The sequence below is a fragment of the Rhinolophus sinicus genome, linkage group LG07, assembly GCF_036562045.2.
Source record: "Rhinolophus sinicus isolate RSC01 linkage group LG07, ASM3656204v1, whole genome shotgun sequence".
Taxonomy (NCBI): domain Eukaryota; kingdom Metazoa; phylum Chordata; class Mammalia; order Chiroptera; family Rhinolophidae; genus Rhinolophus; species Rhinolophus sinicus.
In genome coordinates this window covers 21,060,348-21,079,694 of record NC_133757.1, presented here as the reverse complement: position 1 = coordinate 21,079,694, position 19,347 = coordinate 21,060,348, and the positions used below count along the sequence as shown (strand labels likewise).

Below are 19,347 nucleotides of genomic sequence, written 5' to 3'. Positions count from 1 at the left end.
TTAGAGAAGCAAGGACACTAAAAAATGGAGATTAACAAAAATGCATACACTTCCAAAATGTGTTGTCATTGTGCTTTCTCAAATGTATATCATTAAGACTCCTAACACTTTTGACAAAGAAAATCTTTATGGTTAGCATAATATTGTTTCCATAACCTAAGCTATTTGATAGCTATTTCTTTATCTTTTTTGTTAAATTTAAGAAAAAATACTCAAACTCAATGTTGTGTTAGACATTGGCTTTTTTATTTTCCCACAGATCCTTATTGAATTTTGTGCAGGTGGAGCAGTGGATGCTGTGATGCTTGGTAAATGCCTTTTTCTCTTTATATCTTAAATTACATTTAATAAAAATCAAAGGATTTAATATATTGTATATAATATTTGTATATATTATATATAATATATATTACATATTTATATATATCATTGTTAAGTTTAATCAATTAAGAAATCAGCTTAATTATATTTCTATATTCTTGGATAATTGTAATAAAATTCTAAAATAAAAGGTTGAGTATAATATGTGAGGAAAGTAATCTTTGTAGATATTTAGTTCTTCTAAAATAAATTCACTGTGTATGATCCTTGACAGTGATGGTAAAGGTATATAGCCTGCTGATACCTTTTCACTGTTATAAAAATGCAGATTTGTTTACTTTTTCCTTATAGAACTTGAGAGACCGTTAACTGAGTCCCAAATACAAGTAGTTTGTAAACAGACCTTAGAGGCGTTGAACTACTTACATGATAATAAAATCATCCACAGAGATCTAAAGGCTGGCAACATTCTTTTTACCTTAGATGGAGATATTAAGTTGGGTAAGTTCATTCCCTTAAATAATACATTTGAATATGTGCTCTGAGATTTAATATTGTATGTGACTTAATATTGTTTTATTACGATTCAAATATGTGAAACATGGAGAATTACTCCCTATTATTTTTTTAAATACTTTCTTGGATACTATTCATTAACTCCCAGAATTCCTAAGTACTCATCTAATATAAAGACACTTTAAAAAGAATGTAAGAATGGGTGAATGTTTATTTTCAAAAAGGCATGCTTTTAAAAACTGGTTAATTCTTTTTTTCTGTTAAACTTCTGTATATAGACTTAATACTTATTAATATAATACATTTAGAATATGATATAGTATGTAAAACTGCTAACTTTGTTTTATCTTGAATTCAAAAACTCATGTCTAATGAGATTCTTTTTGTCTAAACTAACAAAGTAACTAACCTTAGGTCTGAAAAGGATGCCTAAAATAAATATAAGGACTACAGTTTTTACTTTTTTTAACACTGAGAAGAAATAGATGTAGATTTAAATGCTAAATTAATTTCATATATATATATATATATATATATATATATATATACACACACACACACACACACACACACACACAAATACACAAATGTAAGGTAAGTATACCCAGGATACGAATTTTAAAAAAAATTATCAAGACATGCTGTCACAAAGGCTGCTTTGGTATAATTTCTGTTTTTCACACTGTAGAAAAAATGTTTATGTCTATTAATTTAATTCTATAGCACTAGTTAACATTTGTTTTGAGTAGATACACTGCTTTTAAAGTTACTTTTTTTCCTTCAATTCTAGAGAATTTGTGATCTGAAGATTGTATAAAGATGGTGGTATTGAGTGTATTAATGATAGGATCTCGTTTTTTGTTTTAATGATGGAATCTTTTCTTTGGCAATTTTTTTTGAGCAGGTGTGGTAGGAAGATGGTGATCAAAATTAGGATGGTAGAGAAGTTATTTCTTTTACCCTTTAATAGGAGTGGCCTTATGAAAGATTTGATACGCTTTTCCCCTTTGTTGACTACAGTGAACTTTGCTTAAAAACTATCAGTAACACTTTTGTATGATTACTTATTTAAAGCGGATTTTGGAGTATCAGCTAAAAACACAAGGACAATTCAAAGACGAGATTCCTTTATTGGCACACCATATTGGTATGTATTCAGTTTTATGGATTTACAGTGTTATGTCAGCAGTTATTATAGTATTTAATTTGTCTACATAATTGGTAATACTATCTTTTATGTGGTTTGCAATCACTGTTCTTAAGTTAAACATCTTTACTTTCAATTCTCTGTTTTCATAGGATGGCTCCTGAAGTAGTCATGTGTGAAACATCTAAGGACAGACCCTATGACTACAAAGCTGATGTTTGGTCCCTGGGTATCACTTTAATAGAAATGGCTGAGATAGAACCACCTCATCATGAATTAAATCCAATGCGAGTGTTGCTAAAAATAGCAAAATCTGAGCCACCTACCTTAGCACAACCATCAAAATGGTAAAATAGTTTAAACAAAGCTTTTTAAGAAGTAAAACATGATGCTCCATTCTTCCAACTTTCTAAGGGTTCTTAAATTTATGATGCAAAGACTATATGAAGTGGGAAACTGATTTTTGATCTATTTTAAGACTTAAGGACCCTATAAACTCTTATAACTAACTTTTCCCATAAATTTGAAAATACCAGCAATTTGAGTTCTATAAGAAAAAGGTTATTTTCTGTACTGTGAGAAAGTGAGTTATGTGTGTGTTTGATCTATATTTGTGGAATTTAATATAATAGAATTTTTGTGATTTTTGGCATACTTGTGAATATAGGGCTATATCTCAATGGCTAAAACTATGAACTTACATATGTGTCTAACTTGTATTTACAGATGAATAACTTATAAAAAAATCTTATAAACTTATAAAATATTCTCATTAACTAGTTTTTTTATGTGAATTAATACAATTGCATATGAAACAAGCATAATTTATCTGAGTTTTGTTTGATTTTAGTAATAAAGTAAAATGGAATGTCATTGTTAAAATTTTATTTTGAAGGTCGTCAAATTTTAAGGACTTTCTAAAGAAATGCTTGGAAAAAAATGTGGATTCCAGATGGACTACATCTCAGCTACTGCAGGTAAGGATAAGAGTAATACAACAACAACAAACCCTATAATTGTTTTAACATCTTTTGAAGAAGAATGCAATTTCAGATTCATTCATTGTGCTCTCTTTCTACTTGAGTTACCTTGTGGAAACTCAAATACATTTTAGTGGTTAACATTTGCTTTATAAACATATGTGCTGCCGTTGCTAAAATGTGTTCAGCTTATAAATCATTCTTCCTGTGCTTTTTTGATTCAGTTTAATTGTGTGTTTTTTTATTTTTATTTTGCTAGTTATTTCCACTTGGTTAGTTGCTCCGTCTTGTCTCTCCGTTGACTAGGAAGCAGGCACCTTAGAGGCGGGCATGAGCTGATTAATTTTTTTATGTCTCTTACAATGAGGGTAAATGTTCAGGAAATACTATTGACTTTTAAAAAATGATGGTAAAATAATTGGATAATTTTGTTTTATGGCAGGCCGGTTTATACTTGAAATAAAACTTTGTTCAATAATTAGTATTATAGGTAGACAAAAAGAATAACAAATCTTGAGATACTTATTTTTTAGTTGAGTACTGTGTAACTCTTGCATTACAGTGTTTTAGGTTGATCTATTCATCTGGGGGAAACAGGAAAAATTGGCTGGTTCTGTGCAATAAATACATCCCCAGAACATACTTTTTAAAAATTATTTCACTACCCCCACATTTGAAGGCCTTAAAGTGCTGAGTATACAGAGATGGATAAAATGTCCTCTTACTCTTAAGAGTATTATTAGAACCAGGTAAAAAAAACAAGTGTTTGTAGACACTTTCAACGTAACTTCAAGGCTTTTTGTAATTCTTTTATTGAGGCTTTATACAGGATTTATATGTGTCTTGTTTCTTTTTAAGAACTGGTAATATACTAGAAACTTACTTTAAATTTAAATTTTAGGTTATGAAATTTTCAAGTATACAGAAATTTTCAAGCACCCAGATATAGTGTGTTATTATTTTTGACATATTTCCTTCAGGTTCTTAAAAAGAAAGGTCCAGATACAGTTGCAGGCAGCCCCTATTCCTGCTCAATCCCTTTTTCTTCCTTCCTTTCCCAGATGTAATGTTATCTGAAGTTGTTTGTATTTTCCAACCCATGCGTTTATATTTTTACCACATAATAATGGCTTTTATGTATTTGAAACTTAACCTTATAAGCAAGCATTTCAGCTGTTATTGAGCACGCTTTTTTCAATGATCACACAGCATCCCTTTGTTACTGTTGATTCCAACAAACCAATCCGAGAATTGATTGCAGAGGCAAAGGCTGAAGTAACAGAGGAAGTTGAAGATGGCAAAGAAGAGGAGGAAGAGGATGAAACAGAAAATTCTCTGGTCAGTATTTAGCAAGGAAATTTGATTTAGGTAATTTGTAGAGCTGAGTTTTGAAGTATGATTATACCTGTATCTAAGGATTAATTGATGGATAGCAGTACAAAACCTTTAATTTTAGAGGTAAAGATTAATAGCAAGTTTGCTCTTGCTACTCATTTTTGTTATATTTATTATGTGAAGATTTGTTAGTTCTTTAAATTATTTTTATAACTTCATCAGATTTTACTGAGTAAACATTAAATCATACATATGAATTAAATAATATAAAAATATCTATGGAAAACATTGTTTTGGTTATCATCTTGAAGTTATGTTTTAATACTAAAAATGTATAAAATCTTTTTTAGCCAGTACCTGCAAGTAAGCGTGCCTCCTCTGACCTTAGTATTGCCAGCTCTGAAGAAGATAAACTTTCACAAAATGCTTGCATTTTGGAATCTGTCTCAGAAAAAACAGAGCGTAATACTCCTGAAGATAAATTTAACAGAGTTCTTGATGAAAAACCCACCATTGATGAGCCTGAAAAAGCTGTGAAGGGTATTAATGAACATATTAACAATACTCATTTAGAAGCTATGGCTGAGCTCCATAATAGAACAACGGTAATCAAGGAAAATGGGAGAGAGGAGAAGCGACCCAAGCTTGAAAATCCACCTGCCACAGAAGACCAGGAAACAGTAGACATTCATCCAGTCAATGAAAGAAAAGAAAGTAACATAACTGTAGAAACAAATACTGAACAGAATTTGAAACCTGAGGAAGAAAGGGATCAGGAAAAGCAACAGATAATTGAAAATAAGGTTATAAAATCTGAAGAAATTAAAAATACTGTTCAAACAATGGATTTAGTTTCTCAAGAGACTGGAGAAAAAGAGGCAGATATTCAGGCAATTGACAATGAAGTTGTACTTAAAAAGGAAGATACCCAAGAGAATTTGGGAAAAGATGAGGAAACTCAAAAAGATGTGGTCAATGATACAAGCCATGTGATAGGAACAAATGAGTCACTAGATATTGCTCAGAAGACAGTTGAAAACAATGCTGAGGATGCTCAGAGTAATGATGGGAAAGAAATGGTTGATGTAGACCAGGAATTAGTAAGTAAACCCCTGGAGGGTCCTGAGGTTGGTGCTACTGAGGAACTTCCTATTAAAGAAATAGTTGAAACTAATGAGATAGATCAAAAATCTGTAGAAGGTAAAGGTGAGGAACAGTCAATCAACGGTTCCGAGAACATAGTGGAGACCAATGAGGAACCCAGGATAAATGAAGTTGGGGAAATCATTGAAGAAATAGAGGTCAAAAGTGCAGTGATTCATTCTGACCAAGAAGCTTTAGGAAGTGAAATGTGGGATGCTCATGAAGCCACTACTCAGACAGATACAGAGCAAAAAGAAATTCCATGTGAAGTGCCAATTAAAACAGAACCTGAAGTTACTGCCGCCTCACAGCCCAGTGAACCTCAGCCTGTTCTAATACCCAGTATTAATATCAACTCTGAAGATGCAGAAAACAAAGGGGAAATAAGTACTTTATCAAAAACTGAAACTATGTTGCTGCCAGAATCTGAGAATCAAAAGGAAAATGATACTGATTCAGGCACTGGTTCCACTGCCGATAATAGCAGCATTGATTTGAATTTATCCATCTCTAGCTTCCTAAGCAAAACTAAAGACAGTGGATCAATATCTTTACAAGTAAGTGTACCTGTGTCCTTGTTTGGGTTTTTCTTTGTCATTTTGTCTTGAAAATAAAACAGCACTAAATCAGTGTAATATTAACCCTATAAAACTCTTAAGGCCTCTACAAAGGCAATTAATTAAAAAGAACTAAGGAGAGAGATTTTGGATGTGACCTTTAAAATTTTTCGTAGTACCTACTTATTTTTGTCAACTTGATATAAACAGTATAATACAGTTGCTTGGCGTGATTTGGGTTCTCTTATTGCACGTATCTACATACTATTGTAGCAAGAATCAATAATAATGAAAGAATTGAGAACTTGAAAGAATGATCTTTTTAACAGCATGTTTAAGGTTGCTTCCTCAGTCATAGCCATCTCTGCTACCATGAGAACCATCATGGGAAAACAAAACCAAAACCGAAAACCCAGACCACTTGCAGCTTTTAGAGCATAATTCTCAAGTATTAGTGTACATAGAGTTACTAGGGGGAGCTATGTAGAAGTATGGGCGGGGGGATGCTGAGAATCAGTGTTTGTAACAAAAGATCCTGGAAATCTGATACAGGTGAGCCATGGACTAAATAAAGACTCTGGGTTGATAGGTAGCAGATGAGAAGACTGTGACAAGCAGAAACAACTTAGGAAAACATATCTTAGGGACAGGACTCCAGAGCATGACTAATCAGCCTGCCTGCCCATCTGTCCCAAATCATTACATATATTGCCTAGAGTTTTTTTTAGTTTAGTTTGTTTTCCTGATTGAAATTCTATTAATATGAAGTTCATTTACTGACTTAATAGTTAGCCTTTTTAAAAAGGCAAATACTTCTGTGAGAATTAAGGTAATACTTATTATGGGCACTTTAGTAGGAGCTGAAGAAATGGAAAGTTTGGAGGTTACAGGGAGGCAGATCTATTTTTGAGATATGCCCATGTTAGATTTTAGCGGAAGCCTGCATAGGTAGGGTGCCAGAGTCCAGGGCATAGGGAGAGGCATGTGAGGATACTGGGAACCTGGAGAATAGAACAATAAGAGGTTGCAAAAAGGTGACTGGAAAGTGCTAAAGACATACTTTAAAATTCAAATGCATTTTAAGTTTAGTATTTTCACATTCCACTTTTGCACCCTCTGCTTTCTAACCTTTTCCCCCATATCAAAATCAAGTAATTATCTGCTCTCAATACTTAAACATGTTTGCCAAATGTATTTGTATGAGTGTTATACTTCTACTATTTCTATTTGCATTTAAAAAACATTTGATACCATTTAAGGAATGAAGAGTTTGGCCTTAATAAAGAACCATAGGCAGTATTTAGTAGGCAAATCTGGCACTTCTGAGGTACAGTAGAGGTGCTATCTTTATTGTAACTAAAATCACACATCTCTGGCCCTAAGACGGAGGAGGACTGTTGTATTATTGTTGCCGATGAAATGAATTTTGATCTCAGTCTTGGCAGTGTTTAAAAATTACCTGGGTAGCCTTTTCAAAATACAAATTTCCAGCTACCCTCAGCCCTATTGATTTAGATTCTTTAAAGGATGAGCCCCAGGAATTAAATTTTATGTGGTTTGTCAGTGGTTCTAAAACTGAAAAGCAGAGGTATCTGAGAAACTAAAAAGTGAAAAGAAGGAAAAAACTGTGCCTGATTATGATGTGGTATCATAAAAATTATACATGCACTTCATCAAAATGCATAATTTCACTTTAAAAAATTTTGATTTCATTTGTAAAGTCATGTGCAAGTCAGATGAGGTTTAAGATGATATAACTGGTCCCACAAGTGAGTTGTGTTGCTTTATAGTCTTTGTATGTGTAGTCTTCATGGCTGTTCAGTTTTGTTTTGTTTTGTTTTTTAAGAAGAAATTGTCTATCTCTAGTATTACCCACAATAAGCCTAACTAAAATAAAATCTCACTTAGGAAACAAGAAGACAAAAGAAAACATTGAAGAAAACACGCAAATTTGTTGTTGACGGTGTAGAAGTGAGTGTAACAACATCAAAGATAGTTACAGATAGTGATTCAAAAACTGAAGAACTGAGGTTTCTTAGGTGAGTACAGAAACAGCGTAATTAAAACTGGTTTTGTGACTTCTTTTCAGTCTCTGCAAAGTCTGAAGACTAGAGAAACGAGTAAAATCTTGACTAATTTTGGATTATTCTTCTATTTTCTGTTTGAAAAAAAATTATTTTTAAAGTTTTTTAAAGTATTATTTCAAAGGTGTAATTTTTGCTTTCTTCCTTTATCATTTCTATTAAATTTTATCAGACGTCAGGAACTTCGGGAATTAAGATTTCTTCAAAAAGAAGAGCAAAGAGCCCAGCAACAGCTCAATAGCAAACTGCAACAACAGCGAGAACAAATTTTCCGACGCTTTGAGCAAGAAATGATGGTAAAATCTTAGATCTGTGTACCATTTTGTTAATGAAATTTAGCGCAGAAAGAACCCACTTGTGGGTTTTAGAACTTGATCTCTGATTATTAGATTTTTCTGACTTTGTGATGTATTTCTGACCTTTTTTTATCTCTGTATTCAGTATGCCTTTTTTATTTTTTGCCTTTAGTCTGAAAGGATCTTTCATTTTGGTCTTCCTGTCACTGACTTACAGTGGGATGGGTGTCCTCTTTTTTTTTTTTTTTAATTGAAATCTGTCATGAAAACCTGGAATCATGAAGCTAGTAGATGGTTTACAAAGTTCTTAGATGTGCCTATTGCTGGATGATTTTTCAATGTTACAATTTGACCTCTCGGATTTAGAATCCAAGATTTTAAGCCAGTCTAGAGCAATTGTCTTTCAACCTTGCTGAGTATTAGAACTTCTTGGGGGCTTTTTCACAACACACTTACTTCTCTGGCTCCTACGGTTAAGCTTCCACATCTCCATTCACATCTGCTAGAGAAATTAGTGCTGACTAGTCAAGGGTGATTGTCACCGAGTCTTTGAATTTTCACTTTGTGTCTGAAGTTGGAAAAGGAATTAGTAATGTGATACAACATTTTGATAACTTACGTTGAACATCTAGCTTAATGTAGGTTAGAAAAAAGATCATTTGAAATGTTACAGTACGTATTTATGCTTTGAATATAGTTGTTTTGCTGTTCTTGTAATTGTAAATAATAAGGATTGTTTTTTGTGAAGTGTGATAATGTTGATTACATTTGTTGGATCCTAACTGAGAATTACTAAGAAAATAATGAACTTTTTGTTTTCATTAAGTATTTTTATAGTACTTATAGTCTATTTTCCAGAACCTTATGACAAGTGTTTCTCCTCCACAAATATTTTTCAGAATGTTTTGCTTTTTGTTTTATTTTATTTTATTGGGGAATATTGGGGGACAGTGTACCTCTCCAGGGCCCATCAGCTCCAAGTCGTTGTCCTTCAGTCTAGTTGTGGAGGGCGCAGCTCAGCTCCAAGTCCAGTTGCCATTTTCAATCTTTAGTTGTAGTAGGCACAGCCCACCATCCCATGTGGGAATTGAACCAGCAACCTTGTTGTTGAGAACTTGCGTTCTAACCAACTGAGCTATCCGGCCACCCCGCCAGAATGTTTTGTTTTTTAATTTTTTTTAAAGAAATACCCTTTACAAATATTTAACTCTACCTATATCCAAAATTGCGTGTTACTCAAGTTTTATATAAATAGCAATCTTCTGTTGAAAGAGTAGATTTATAATACTGACACATTTGTTTCAATGAAATAGAATGTTCATTTTAAGAACCGTAATGAAGAAGAGTAAATCTGAAAATGACAATGGCACAGTCTTAAAATTGACTTCAGATAAGACCTTTGATTTGTTGAAAGTTTTATTGGCTAAATATTGAAATTTTTCTTTAGTACTTCATAGTAACTGGATATTCTTCTGGATTGTCTAAAAATTTTAAACATTCTACTATTTGTATAATAGAAAAAAGTACAGTTGACTCTTGAACAATGCAGGCATTAGGGTCTCTGAACCCCCGCACAGTCAAAAATCTGTGTATGATTTTTAACTCCCCCAAAACTTAACTACAGTTGTCCCTTGGTGTCCGTGGGGGATTGCTTCTAGGACCCCCCCCCCCCACACACACACAGATAGCAAAATCTGCATATGCTCAAGTCCCTTTTATAAAATGGCAGAACAATGCATACAGTAGGCCCTCTGCATCCGCGGATTCCCAACCGTGGATCAAAAATACTTTTTTCAATCTGTAGTTGGTTGAATCCGTGGATGAGAAACCTGAGGATGTGGAGGGCAACCTGAGGATGCGGAGGGCCAGCTGTATATTTATTGAAAAAAGTCCATATATAAGTGGACTTGTGCAGTTCAAACCCGTATTGTACAAGGGTCAACTGTATTTATTTTCCATGTTAGAAAAAATGAAATACTTATCTCTTTGAAAAATTTCATATTTTAGTGCACTTGACTTGCTCAGTATTACAAAGGTTATATAAATCACATCACTAAATTAAAATGCTTGTTATGTTCTTAGTAAATATCTTCATTATAATGAGTTAATATGTGTGATAGAAAAGTTAAATGATCTTGAACTACACTGTTTTACAGAGCAAAAAGCGACAATATGACCAAGAAATTGAGAATCTTGAAAAGCAGCAGAAACAGACTATTGAACGTCTAGAACAAGAACACACAAATCGCTTGCGAGATGAAGCCAAACGCATTAAAGGAGAACAAGAGAAAGAGTTGTCCAAATTTCAGAGTATGTTGAAGAACCGAAAGAAGGAGGTAAGTGTAACTTATTGTTTTTAAATACTGTAGCTATTTTTTTAATGTACACGTAAGGCTGCCTAAAGAATTAGGAATAATACCTGATAGTTAAATAGCACTCATTCTTTTCGGTGTTCCCAACAGTCATCTGGGGTAGTAGTAAGGTCAGGTGTTATCCCATTTTATGGCAAGAAAACTAGAGTAGAAGAGGTTTAAATATCCTGTTCAAGTTCACAGATTACCATTAAATGTCCAGCTAAACGTTGAACCAAGTCTTCATTTTTCTTCTAATCTGTCACTTCTCTTTTATTACTGCAACATTTAAGGCCTATTACAGAAACATTTTTTTAAGAAAACTTACTATGTTGTTTCCAGGTGGCAATAATCACTTTATTATTTCTTTGTAATATTTAATTCATGTAAAAATTTTTTTCTTGATTAGTTTGATTGCCTTGGACATTGTACCAAGACAAAAGTGGAGTAACCTGGAAGTAGAAATAATACCTATAATTATGTTCATCACACTGTGAGATACTTTAGAGAATCACAATGGAAAATATCTGTAAAGTCATTTGAGTAGAATGAATTTTTTCATTTTTCCTGAAACTGTTCCATATTATTATATGAAAGATTGTCATTGATTGAGAAAGATTTACATAACTGTATCAGTGTCTTTTTCTCCCCAAATTAAATATAACTAAGAAAGCAGTTTTCAGAGATAATTTTATGATTTATTCTATACTTTTAGTGTAGGAGGAGAATTTTCCTTTTCCTGATTATAAACGACCCCAGGGACAACAATTATGACCATTTTTATTAGATTGGAACCAAAGTATCTCAATCAAACTAGTGAATGCGTTTTCACTTTTGTTGCATGTCTCAAATACCCAGTTTCATTGACTTGAATATTTAAATTATGCAGAACATTGAATGTCATATTGCTGACCTTGAGGATCTACTTTAAAAAGATAGAATCAAACATTCATAAATGTAGTGTGCTCTGTGATTTCTTTAGGTAGAGATGAATGAAATGGCATATAATTTTGTTTGATGTGGCTACAATTTCTAAAAATTACTGTTTTGTTACTCTTTATTATATTTTATATAGAATTGCTCTATATCATTGTGTACGACTTTTACTGAAGCTATATGTGAATTTTCTTGAAACCATGGGTAGTTTTCATTGAGAGGTTATTTTTTAATATCAGATTAAATAAAACAAATTATACAGGTAAATATATGATTTAATCTTAAATATATAAAAGTCTAGTTATTATTACTGTTTTGGGTAGGAGAGTTTTAGCCAATGAACAACATGTTTGAGATTGTGATATTGATATTGATATTTTGAGATTGCATATTTTAAATAATTATGTATTTTTTTCCTTATCACTAAACTTCTTGCAATTGGGGAGTCTCCTCCTTTTAACGGTGATTTGGTTTCATGAGGAATTACTGATGGGAAATTTTAAATACGCTCTTTTGAATCAAAATCAGTCTCTTTCACGGACCATCAATAGCATGTGGTGATTTGGAATCTGGTTGCTTTTGGTGCTTCTACTTGTAAACACATGATTTTTTTCCATAGTTGGATTATAGGTCTGTTTTTAGGTGGAATACGTATCTAAACTTTTGAAGTGATTAAAAGAAGGCTCTCTGAAATAAACTTCATTTTATAATATACTTTATCTGGTATAATAAATTATAGCATAGTGAAATGTTACTTTATGAGTGCTTTAAAATTGTCAATTAAATTTGGCTTGAATTGTCAGCAAAGGAGAATGTTACCCTAATCCAACACAGAATCATCAGATATGTTCATTTTTATCACACCGTGTATAAAATGGTGTTTTATGAACAAAGAAAATGTAGTGTCCATTTATTTTTCTTTTGTGTATTCAAAGGCTTAGTTTCCCGTTTGTTTTTCTTTTGGTCTCTCATTAAGTGGATTTTATTTAAAATTACTTCTTTGGTTTTATCAAACCAATTATGAAATTTTTCACTTTTATAAATGGCATTAGCTTTCCTTACGTCCATTCTTTAAAACAGTGTCAGTAGATATGTTTATAATTTTATGATCTTTCAAGAAGGTCAGTTGAGTTTATCACCTTTAGTTCAGCATCAGTGCTTCAGCATCAGTAATCCTTTACTGATTGTCTCTGGAGAATGATATATAGGGATAATTAAGCAACTAATTAACCTCTACATGGTGTAATGCTCCTTTCTGCACTGAGATTAAGCATGTTCTGTCCTTTCATTCTTTTTCACCAAACTAACATCTGTGGTAATGCATGTTAAACTTCCTAACAGCTTTAATATTTGACTTGTAGCTTGTCTGCTCACATAAATGCTTGCTGTGGAGAAAGTATTTCCCCACCTCCTGCATGCTTATACACTGTAGGTTATAAATGAAGTGGAGAAAGCACCCAAAGAGCTGAGAAAAGAGCTCATGAAACGCAGGAAAGAGGAGCTTGCACACAGCCAGCATGCTCAGGTAACAGCAGCAGCTTACTGCTACTAAACACAGAAAGCAGCATTATTCTCACAGCTCAATAAACCATGGCTGAAATGGTAAATTCTGACTGTACTTATTACATAACGTTGACTTCTCCTAATACAAAGATTCGCAGGCATTCTTTATATAGTACTAAATTCACACTAATGGTGACATTTAAGTTGCTAATATGAAATTAAGTGGAATGTTGGGAAAGCTGACTCCAGATGAAAGAAACAAGTATGTTAATGTATAATCCACTGTATTCTTATTTTAATCATGATGGAAGCTTATATTTTTAAGTAGTAATGTCAATGTTTGATAAAAGACTTTCAGGACAAAAATACAGAGGGTAAGAATGCCTGTTAAAAGGCCATTATTTATATAAAGTTCAGAGTTAAAAGAAAAATGGTAAAAGGTAATGTTAAATGGTAGAGCAAACATTTATTACTGTTAAAGTCAACAACATAAGCAACTTAAAACCAGATTTTAAATACTAAGTATATTTTCTTTTTGATTCAGAATCTAGCAGTTAAAAAAATAGACTTTTTACCTATATAAAGTTGATTCTAGGCTATGATAAGGCTGAGCCTACTAAAATGGGTGAATTCTTTATAAAACTTGATAAATTAGTATTTTCAACATATTCTTTTAGAATTATTTCACATGACTGCAAGGTCTTTTATACAAGAAATCATTTTTCTTTTAATTAAGTTTGCACTCAGCCTGGAGGCAGAGAAGTGAGCTCAATTTGTAGTTACATATGTTAAGGAAAGGAGGAAGCGACACGGATTATATATTAACTGTTGCTTTAAATTATCTTTTTAATGTTGTATGATGTGATTTAAAAAGTGATTCCCATACTTTTGAATTTTACACACCCATGAAAAGAATCACAGAAACAATAAAAACTATTGGGGACCATGACAAATGGATTGTCATTAACAATTTTTTGTTTTTGCCAAGTAAGGGTATTTTAAAACTGCCATTTACTTGTTACCATCATTTCAAAAGAGAGACTATTTTAACACTATGGAAAATAAGGAAAATATCTCAGAATTAAAAATTTTGATAAAATTATTCTATTTAAATAAATTTGGTTTTTGCTGTGAGTCAGTGAAAAATTTTGTCTTGGCTGGTGTGCAGATTACTAAATGGCAAACACAGCATTTGCTATGTGTCAAGCACTGTTCTAAATGCTTCACTTGTATAAACTCATTTAACCTCACAACATATGAGGTAGTTACTCTTGTTACCTTCATCCTACGGATGAGGCAACTAAAGCACAGGAAGATTGAGTGACTTTCCCAAGGTCACACATCTAATTAGCGGTAGAGCCAGAATTCTTGTCCAGGCAAGTTTGGCTCCACATTTCATACACTGAACTACATACCGTGTTGCCTCCCATGTTTAAGCTACCCTGTCTGTGCCAAATCTCAACTCTCATCCGCTTAGCCCAGTTGTCAGCCATGTCTTGTTACTAGGTGAAAAGGAAGTCCTTGCTGGTCGCACATCTATTTTTGGATAATTTGGATTTCAAGCCAGATAATAATAATAATACGGTTTTGCCTTGTAAAGGAATATAGACTTTTTTAATCCCAAAAGGTAACATATCAGACTTCAGAGTCAAAATTGAGAATTTAGTGTTGAATCACTTAGGTGATCCCTTACTTTAGTAAAACTCTGTTGGTGATTTTTCATATAATTTTGAGGGCTAGCCTATATGTTTCAACTAATACTGAAAGCAATAGTAAATTTCTTTTTGTAAAGTCAGTGAAGAATTTAGTAGTCTTAACAAATTTCCAAAGTCCTTCTCTTTATTATATGTGCTGCCGAAGCGAGCACAAAAGTACTTCTCTTTAGCTACTGCTTTTAATACGGGTGCTAAAACTTGATTACTTTACAGAATTTATTTTAAACTTTTTTTGAGAATTTATAAATAATAGCCATATAGTCGTGGAGTTAGAAGGTATTTGGTCATCTAGTCAAGTGATTTTCAAACTGTGCTTCCAAGAGCTCTTGAGTTTGAAGAAGCACCTCAAGAATCCTTCAGAAAGTGAGGACTATGGGGCCCTGGGCCCCTGCTTTGTCTTCAACTTAAGCAGCACCCCTTTTTATCTGTTTTATAAATTTTATATATTTTTTGGTGAGTTTTTTAAAGAATGTTTGGTTTAAAAGCAACGTGAGCGAACTAAAGTTTAGAAACCATTGATCTAGTTCAAATCCTTCATTTTACAGATGAGAAGGAGGCTCCTCTGTTAAGTGACTTGTTCCAGGCCTCAAGAAAGTCAACATTTGTATAATTATTCTTTCCATTTACAAAAAGTCATTCAGCTATATTCTCACCTGGGAGGTGCATTGTATTCTAATCCACAGGGTGTTGCTCAGGTCATGATTCAGTCTTTTCAGTTGTCATCTTGTGCAGTCTTCAACGCCCCAATGCAGGACGTAAGTCCCACGTGCCTGTAGGAGGATGCCTTCTCCTGTTTTACTTGCTTTTTCTTTGGCTCACATGTGCCTTTTCATTGTTAGCTTCATTCGTTAAACTCTCAGAAGATTGCTAGATGATAATGTCAGCAATGCCAATAACAGTATAACCTGACATGAACTTTACAGTAGAGCATTCCTCAAAGAGATTCACGTTTAATTCTCACTGCCACCACCCTAATATAGGGATGGAGTATATTCATCTTACAGATGAAGAGATCAAAGCATAGAAGTCTAAGTGATCTGCCTAAAGTCACAGAAGAGATTAATGGTAGAACTGGAACTGGAACACTTGTAATACAGTGTTCTTTTTCTGTCTACCCTACCACAAATTTTAATTTGAGATTTTCATCTTTTTCAAGAAATACCTTCCCAATAGTATTTTATGAGTTTTGCACATGTGAGAAATTGAATGCTGTGATTAGATTGTTATCTCTGTGTGAAGTGACATTTTGATTGCATATATGTTTATGTAAATGTTTTAATTATGGATATGGTCAGAAAAGCCATATTAAAAGTGGTGACTTCAGTTTCATTTAACTTGAGTTTTCACTATTCAAATTGTCCATAATGAATAGTGAGTTGCTGCTATTCTCCTTACTGTAGTTTTATATTAAGTCTGGAATTCCAGGCTGTATTCTTTCTCACAGTTTATATAGGGAAGTGACTAGCTCATTTAATACTGTAATTTTTGCTTGTGATGTTTGATATGTACAACTGGAGTAGATAGAATACAGCTTGATTTTAACCCCTCCTTTCCCCTCTCCTGAAATTAGACTTTTTATTTTATTTTTTTATTTTATTATTGGCAGCTCTTGGACTCTATAGTTTTCTAAAAACGTAAGCAAAACATTAACTTTTTCAACGAGAGGGAGAAATTACGAATTACGATCACTTTTCTGATCATTACCATTTTTAACTTTTCTTTTGAGTTAAAATGATCAAATTCTGTACATATAGTCCAATATATCATAACCCTTTCTTATAGTTTTCTAGAACACAAAGATGTATTTTTAATGTTCATAGTTATCTGATTAATATGTTAGAATTCCTTATCAAAACTCAAACTTGTACGTTTAAAAGGCACTCATTTTACAATGCATGTGTCTGTTTTAAAATTGTTACTCCTAGTGATCAGATTTATCTGTTATTTATTTTTTTTCATAGGATAATGTAATTTGTACAATCATTTTAGAATGTAAGGTCACTTTTCTTTTAGAGGCTAACAGTAATTTCTAATTAAAAATTCCTTGTGAATATATTACATTTGGCTTTTGAAGTTAGGAAAGTTAACGAAAGCTGAATAATATTAAAATTTTATTTCTTTTGAGGTAAAAAATATATTAATTAGTATGTAAGAAACCTTTCAGGTAATTTTCAGCTTTTATATAAAAAATTATTTGTGCAGTGTCCGTGACTATGTAATCATCCAGACTCTGCTTAATTATTCAAGTCCATAGCTCTGTGGGGCACCTGGTGTCTTTGCTAACCCTGATGGTTAGGAAGCACTTCCACACATTGCCTGCCTTGACTCTTATCTGTTGATCTTTATTTTGCCTTCTGGAGCAGCACGATGCTAGTTTTGCCTGCTTCCCCGTAACAGTCTCAGCCCTTCAGTCCCCCTCATTTATTATTAGTTGTTTCAGGGCATGCTTCTGTAGTTTTTTCAGTCATTCATTGTGTAGCATAGTTTCTGGACCCCCCAGCTTTGTATTTTCTGTGGTTTACTTTTGAACTTTTGAAAGACTAGTAGTAAGGAAAGGGGCCCACTACCCTTTATGTGAACTGAAAACCAATTTGGGACCAATAGAGTAAAGCTCTTTGAAAGCAATACTGTCTTTTATTAATTTTAGTAACCTTGTAACTAGTACAGTACAGTATTTACTAATTGCTTAATAAAGGTTTTCTTTGAACTGAACTCTTAATGTTGTTAATCTAGACATAAATATATTATAGTAATATGACCAAAGATTGGCATCGACAAGAAATTACGTTCACTTTTTAGTGGCAATGGCCTATATTTACCTTTTTAATTTTCATATAAATATTAATTTGCTCCATCTTGTGTATTTGCACTTGAATTCTTTGAGTCTAAGTGTAATATTTATATTTATGCTGGTTAATTTGTACCCATTGTTTCTGTCTACACAGGTACTTTAAAAAAATCTTTTATGCAAACCAGTGGCAAAAATGTGGAACAAAAGAAAACCTTTTCATATATCTGAAGGTTATATTAAGTTTATTTAACAAGTTTGCATATAGAGAAAATTTAATTTTTATTACAAATGATATTTACTGTAGGAAAAAGAGAAGCTTGAACAACTTTATTATAACTGCTTAAAAGATAAACATGGAGATTTTGTATCTCTAAATAAAACTCAAAAGGCCTTATTCTATATAGTTTAATTTAAACATTCATTTAGTGTTTTTTTTTAAACTTTTTTGCTGTGGTAATGTTATATAGGTGACTATAGTCAAGTTGGCAACTATTTCTTATAGAGGTAATTCATTAGTCTTTCTGCTACTGTGTATTTGTATTTGCTGAAAAAAATTATGATGCAAAGGAGACAGCAGCATTTGTGACTCCGAATTACCTTCATAGTAGATACAGTAGTAAGCAAGCATCTTGGGGACACTGCTGGGCGTCTTCTTTGTGCATGGAAGGCCTGGCTGGTAGTGATCCAGGTCCTACCAGGCGGTCCGAGGCCTGAAAAATAGTTCCAAAACGGATCTTGGGGTTTTATCTTCTCTCGGATGTGCAAGAGGAGGAATTATAGGTGAAGTGGTGTTTCAACCCTAAATTTCTAAATCCACACTCAGTGATCAGAATATCCCTTGAGCTAATCACAAATGGCTGTAACTGCCAAGGGAGGGATGGAGATCCAAACATTTCCTGGCAAAATTTACATTTCATCACTTTGGATATCGTTCCTTTTCTTCTATAAGTGTATGGTCTAGCATAAAAGCCATAAGTCACTTTAATATTTCCTTTCTTACACAGTAATCAAAGGACATTCTTAAAGCATAAATTTGGCATTTAGGCAAATAGTATGTACTCAGTAAATATTTATTGAATGGATAAGTCCCAAACATGTTGGTAGAATTCTCTGTAAGGAATTTTGTGTATAGATTTATAAAGTATAGTTCATTTTCCTATTCCTAGTTCACGTTTCTCTAGCAATGCACGATTTCTTATTAAGTCCTCAAACTATTCTTTTTAGGCATTGGCCGTCGATACAGAAACTATTTTTCTCTGTTAATCTAACCACAATATTTCTTCCTCTTTATTTTTTTGAAAAATAGAGAGTTTAACATTCTGATACCTGTTTTACTTATGTGCTCTTTATTGCCTTTCTTTCTAAAAGGCATTTCTTATTTATTCTTGTTTTATCCACACCATAGTGGAATGAATAGTCAGTTTTAGAAGCTGTAATTTTATTATTTTCCCAAAGATATCAGTGTAATGGCATTTTATGAGTGGATTATAACCTTCTTTTGTATGTATTAGTCCGTAAGTTTAGAATAATATGTATTCTAGTACTTTTTTCTGGGCTTGAATTGGGTGACTATATTATATTTTTATATATACATTTGTATACTATATAATTTTGGTATTTTTTAATTCCACTAATTTTAGAAACTTGGTTTAGAAATCTTGTTAACCACTAA

At 32.7% G+C, this 19,347-nt stretch overlaps 1 protein-coding gene across 2 annotated transcripts in view; it reads left to right on the top strand.

Annotated features, from left to right (window-relative positions):
- Positions 1-19,347, top strand: part of SLK (STE20 like kinase) — a 42,018-nt gene that overhangs the window by 12,454 nt on the left and 10,217 nt on the right. Inside the window, exons 3-13 of one of the 2 annotated variants that reach the window (XM_019725067.2) lie at positions 260-308; positions 673-822; positions 1,912-1,984; positions 2,137-2,331; positions 2,880-2,961; positions 4,174-4,302; positions 4,650-5,999; positions 7,908-8,038; positions 8,256-8,379; positions 10,536-10,715; positions 13,099-13,191. In XM_019725067.2, coding sequence (XP_019580626.2) covers positions 260-308; positions 673-822; positions 1,912-1,984; positions 2,137-2,331; positions 2,880-2,961; positions 4,174-4,302; positions 4,650-5,999; positions 7,908-8,038; positions 8,256-8,379; positions 10,536-10,715; positions 13,099-13,191 — 2,556 coding nt within the window. The remainder of the gene's footprint in view (positions 1-259; positions 309-672; positions 823-1,911; positions 1,985-2,136; positions 2,332-2,879; positions 2,962-4,173; positions 4,303-4,649; positions 6,000-7,907; positions 8,039-8,255; positions 8,380-10,535; positions 10,716-13,098; positions 13,192-19,347) is intronic. The other variant, XM_019725068.2, reaches the window with a different exon arrangement.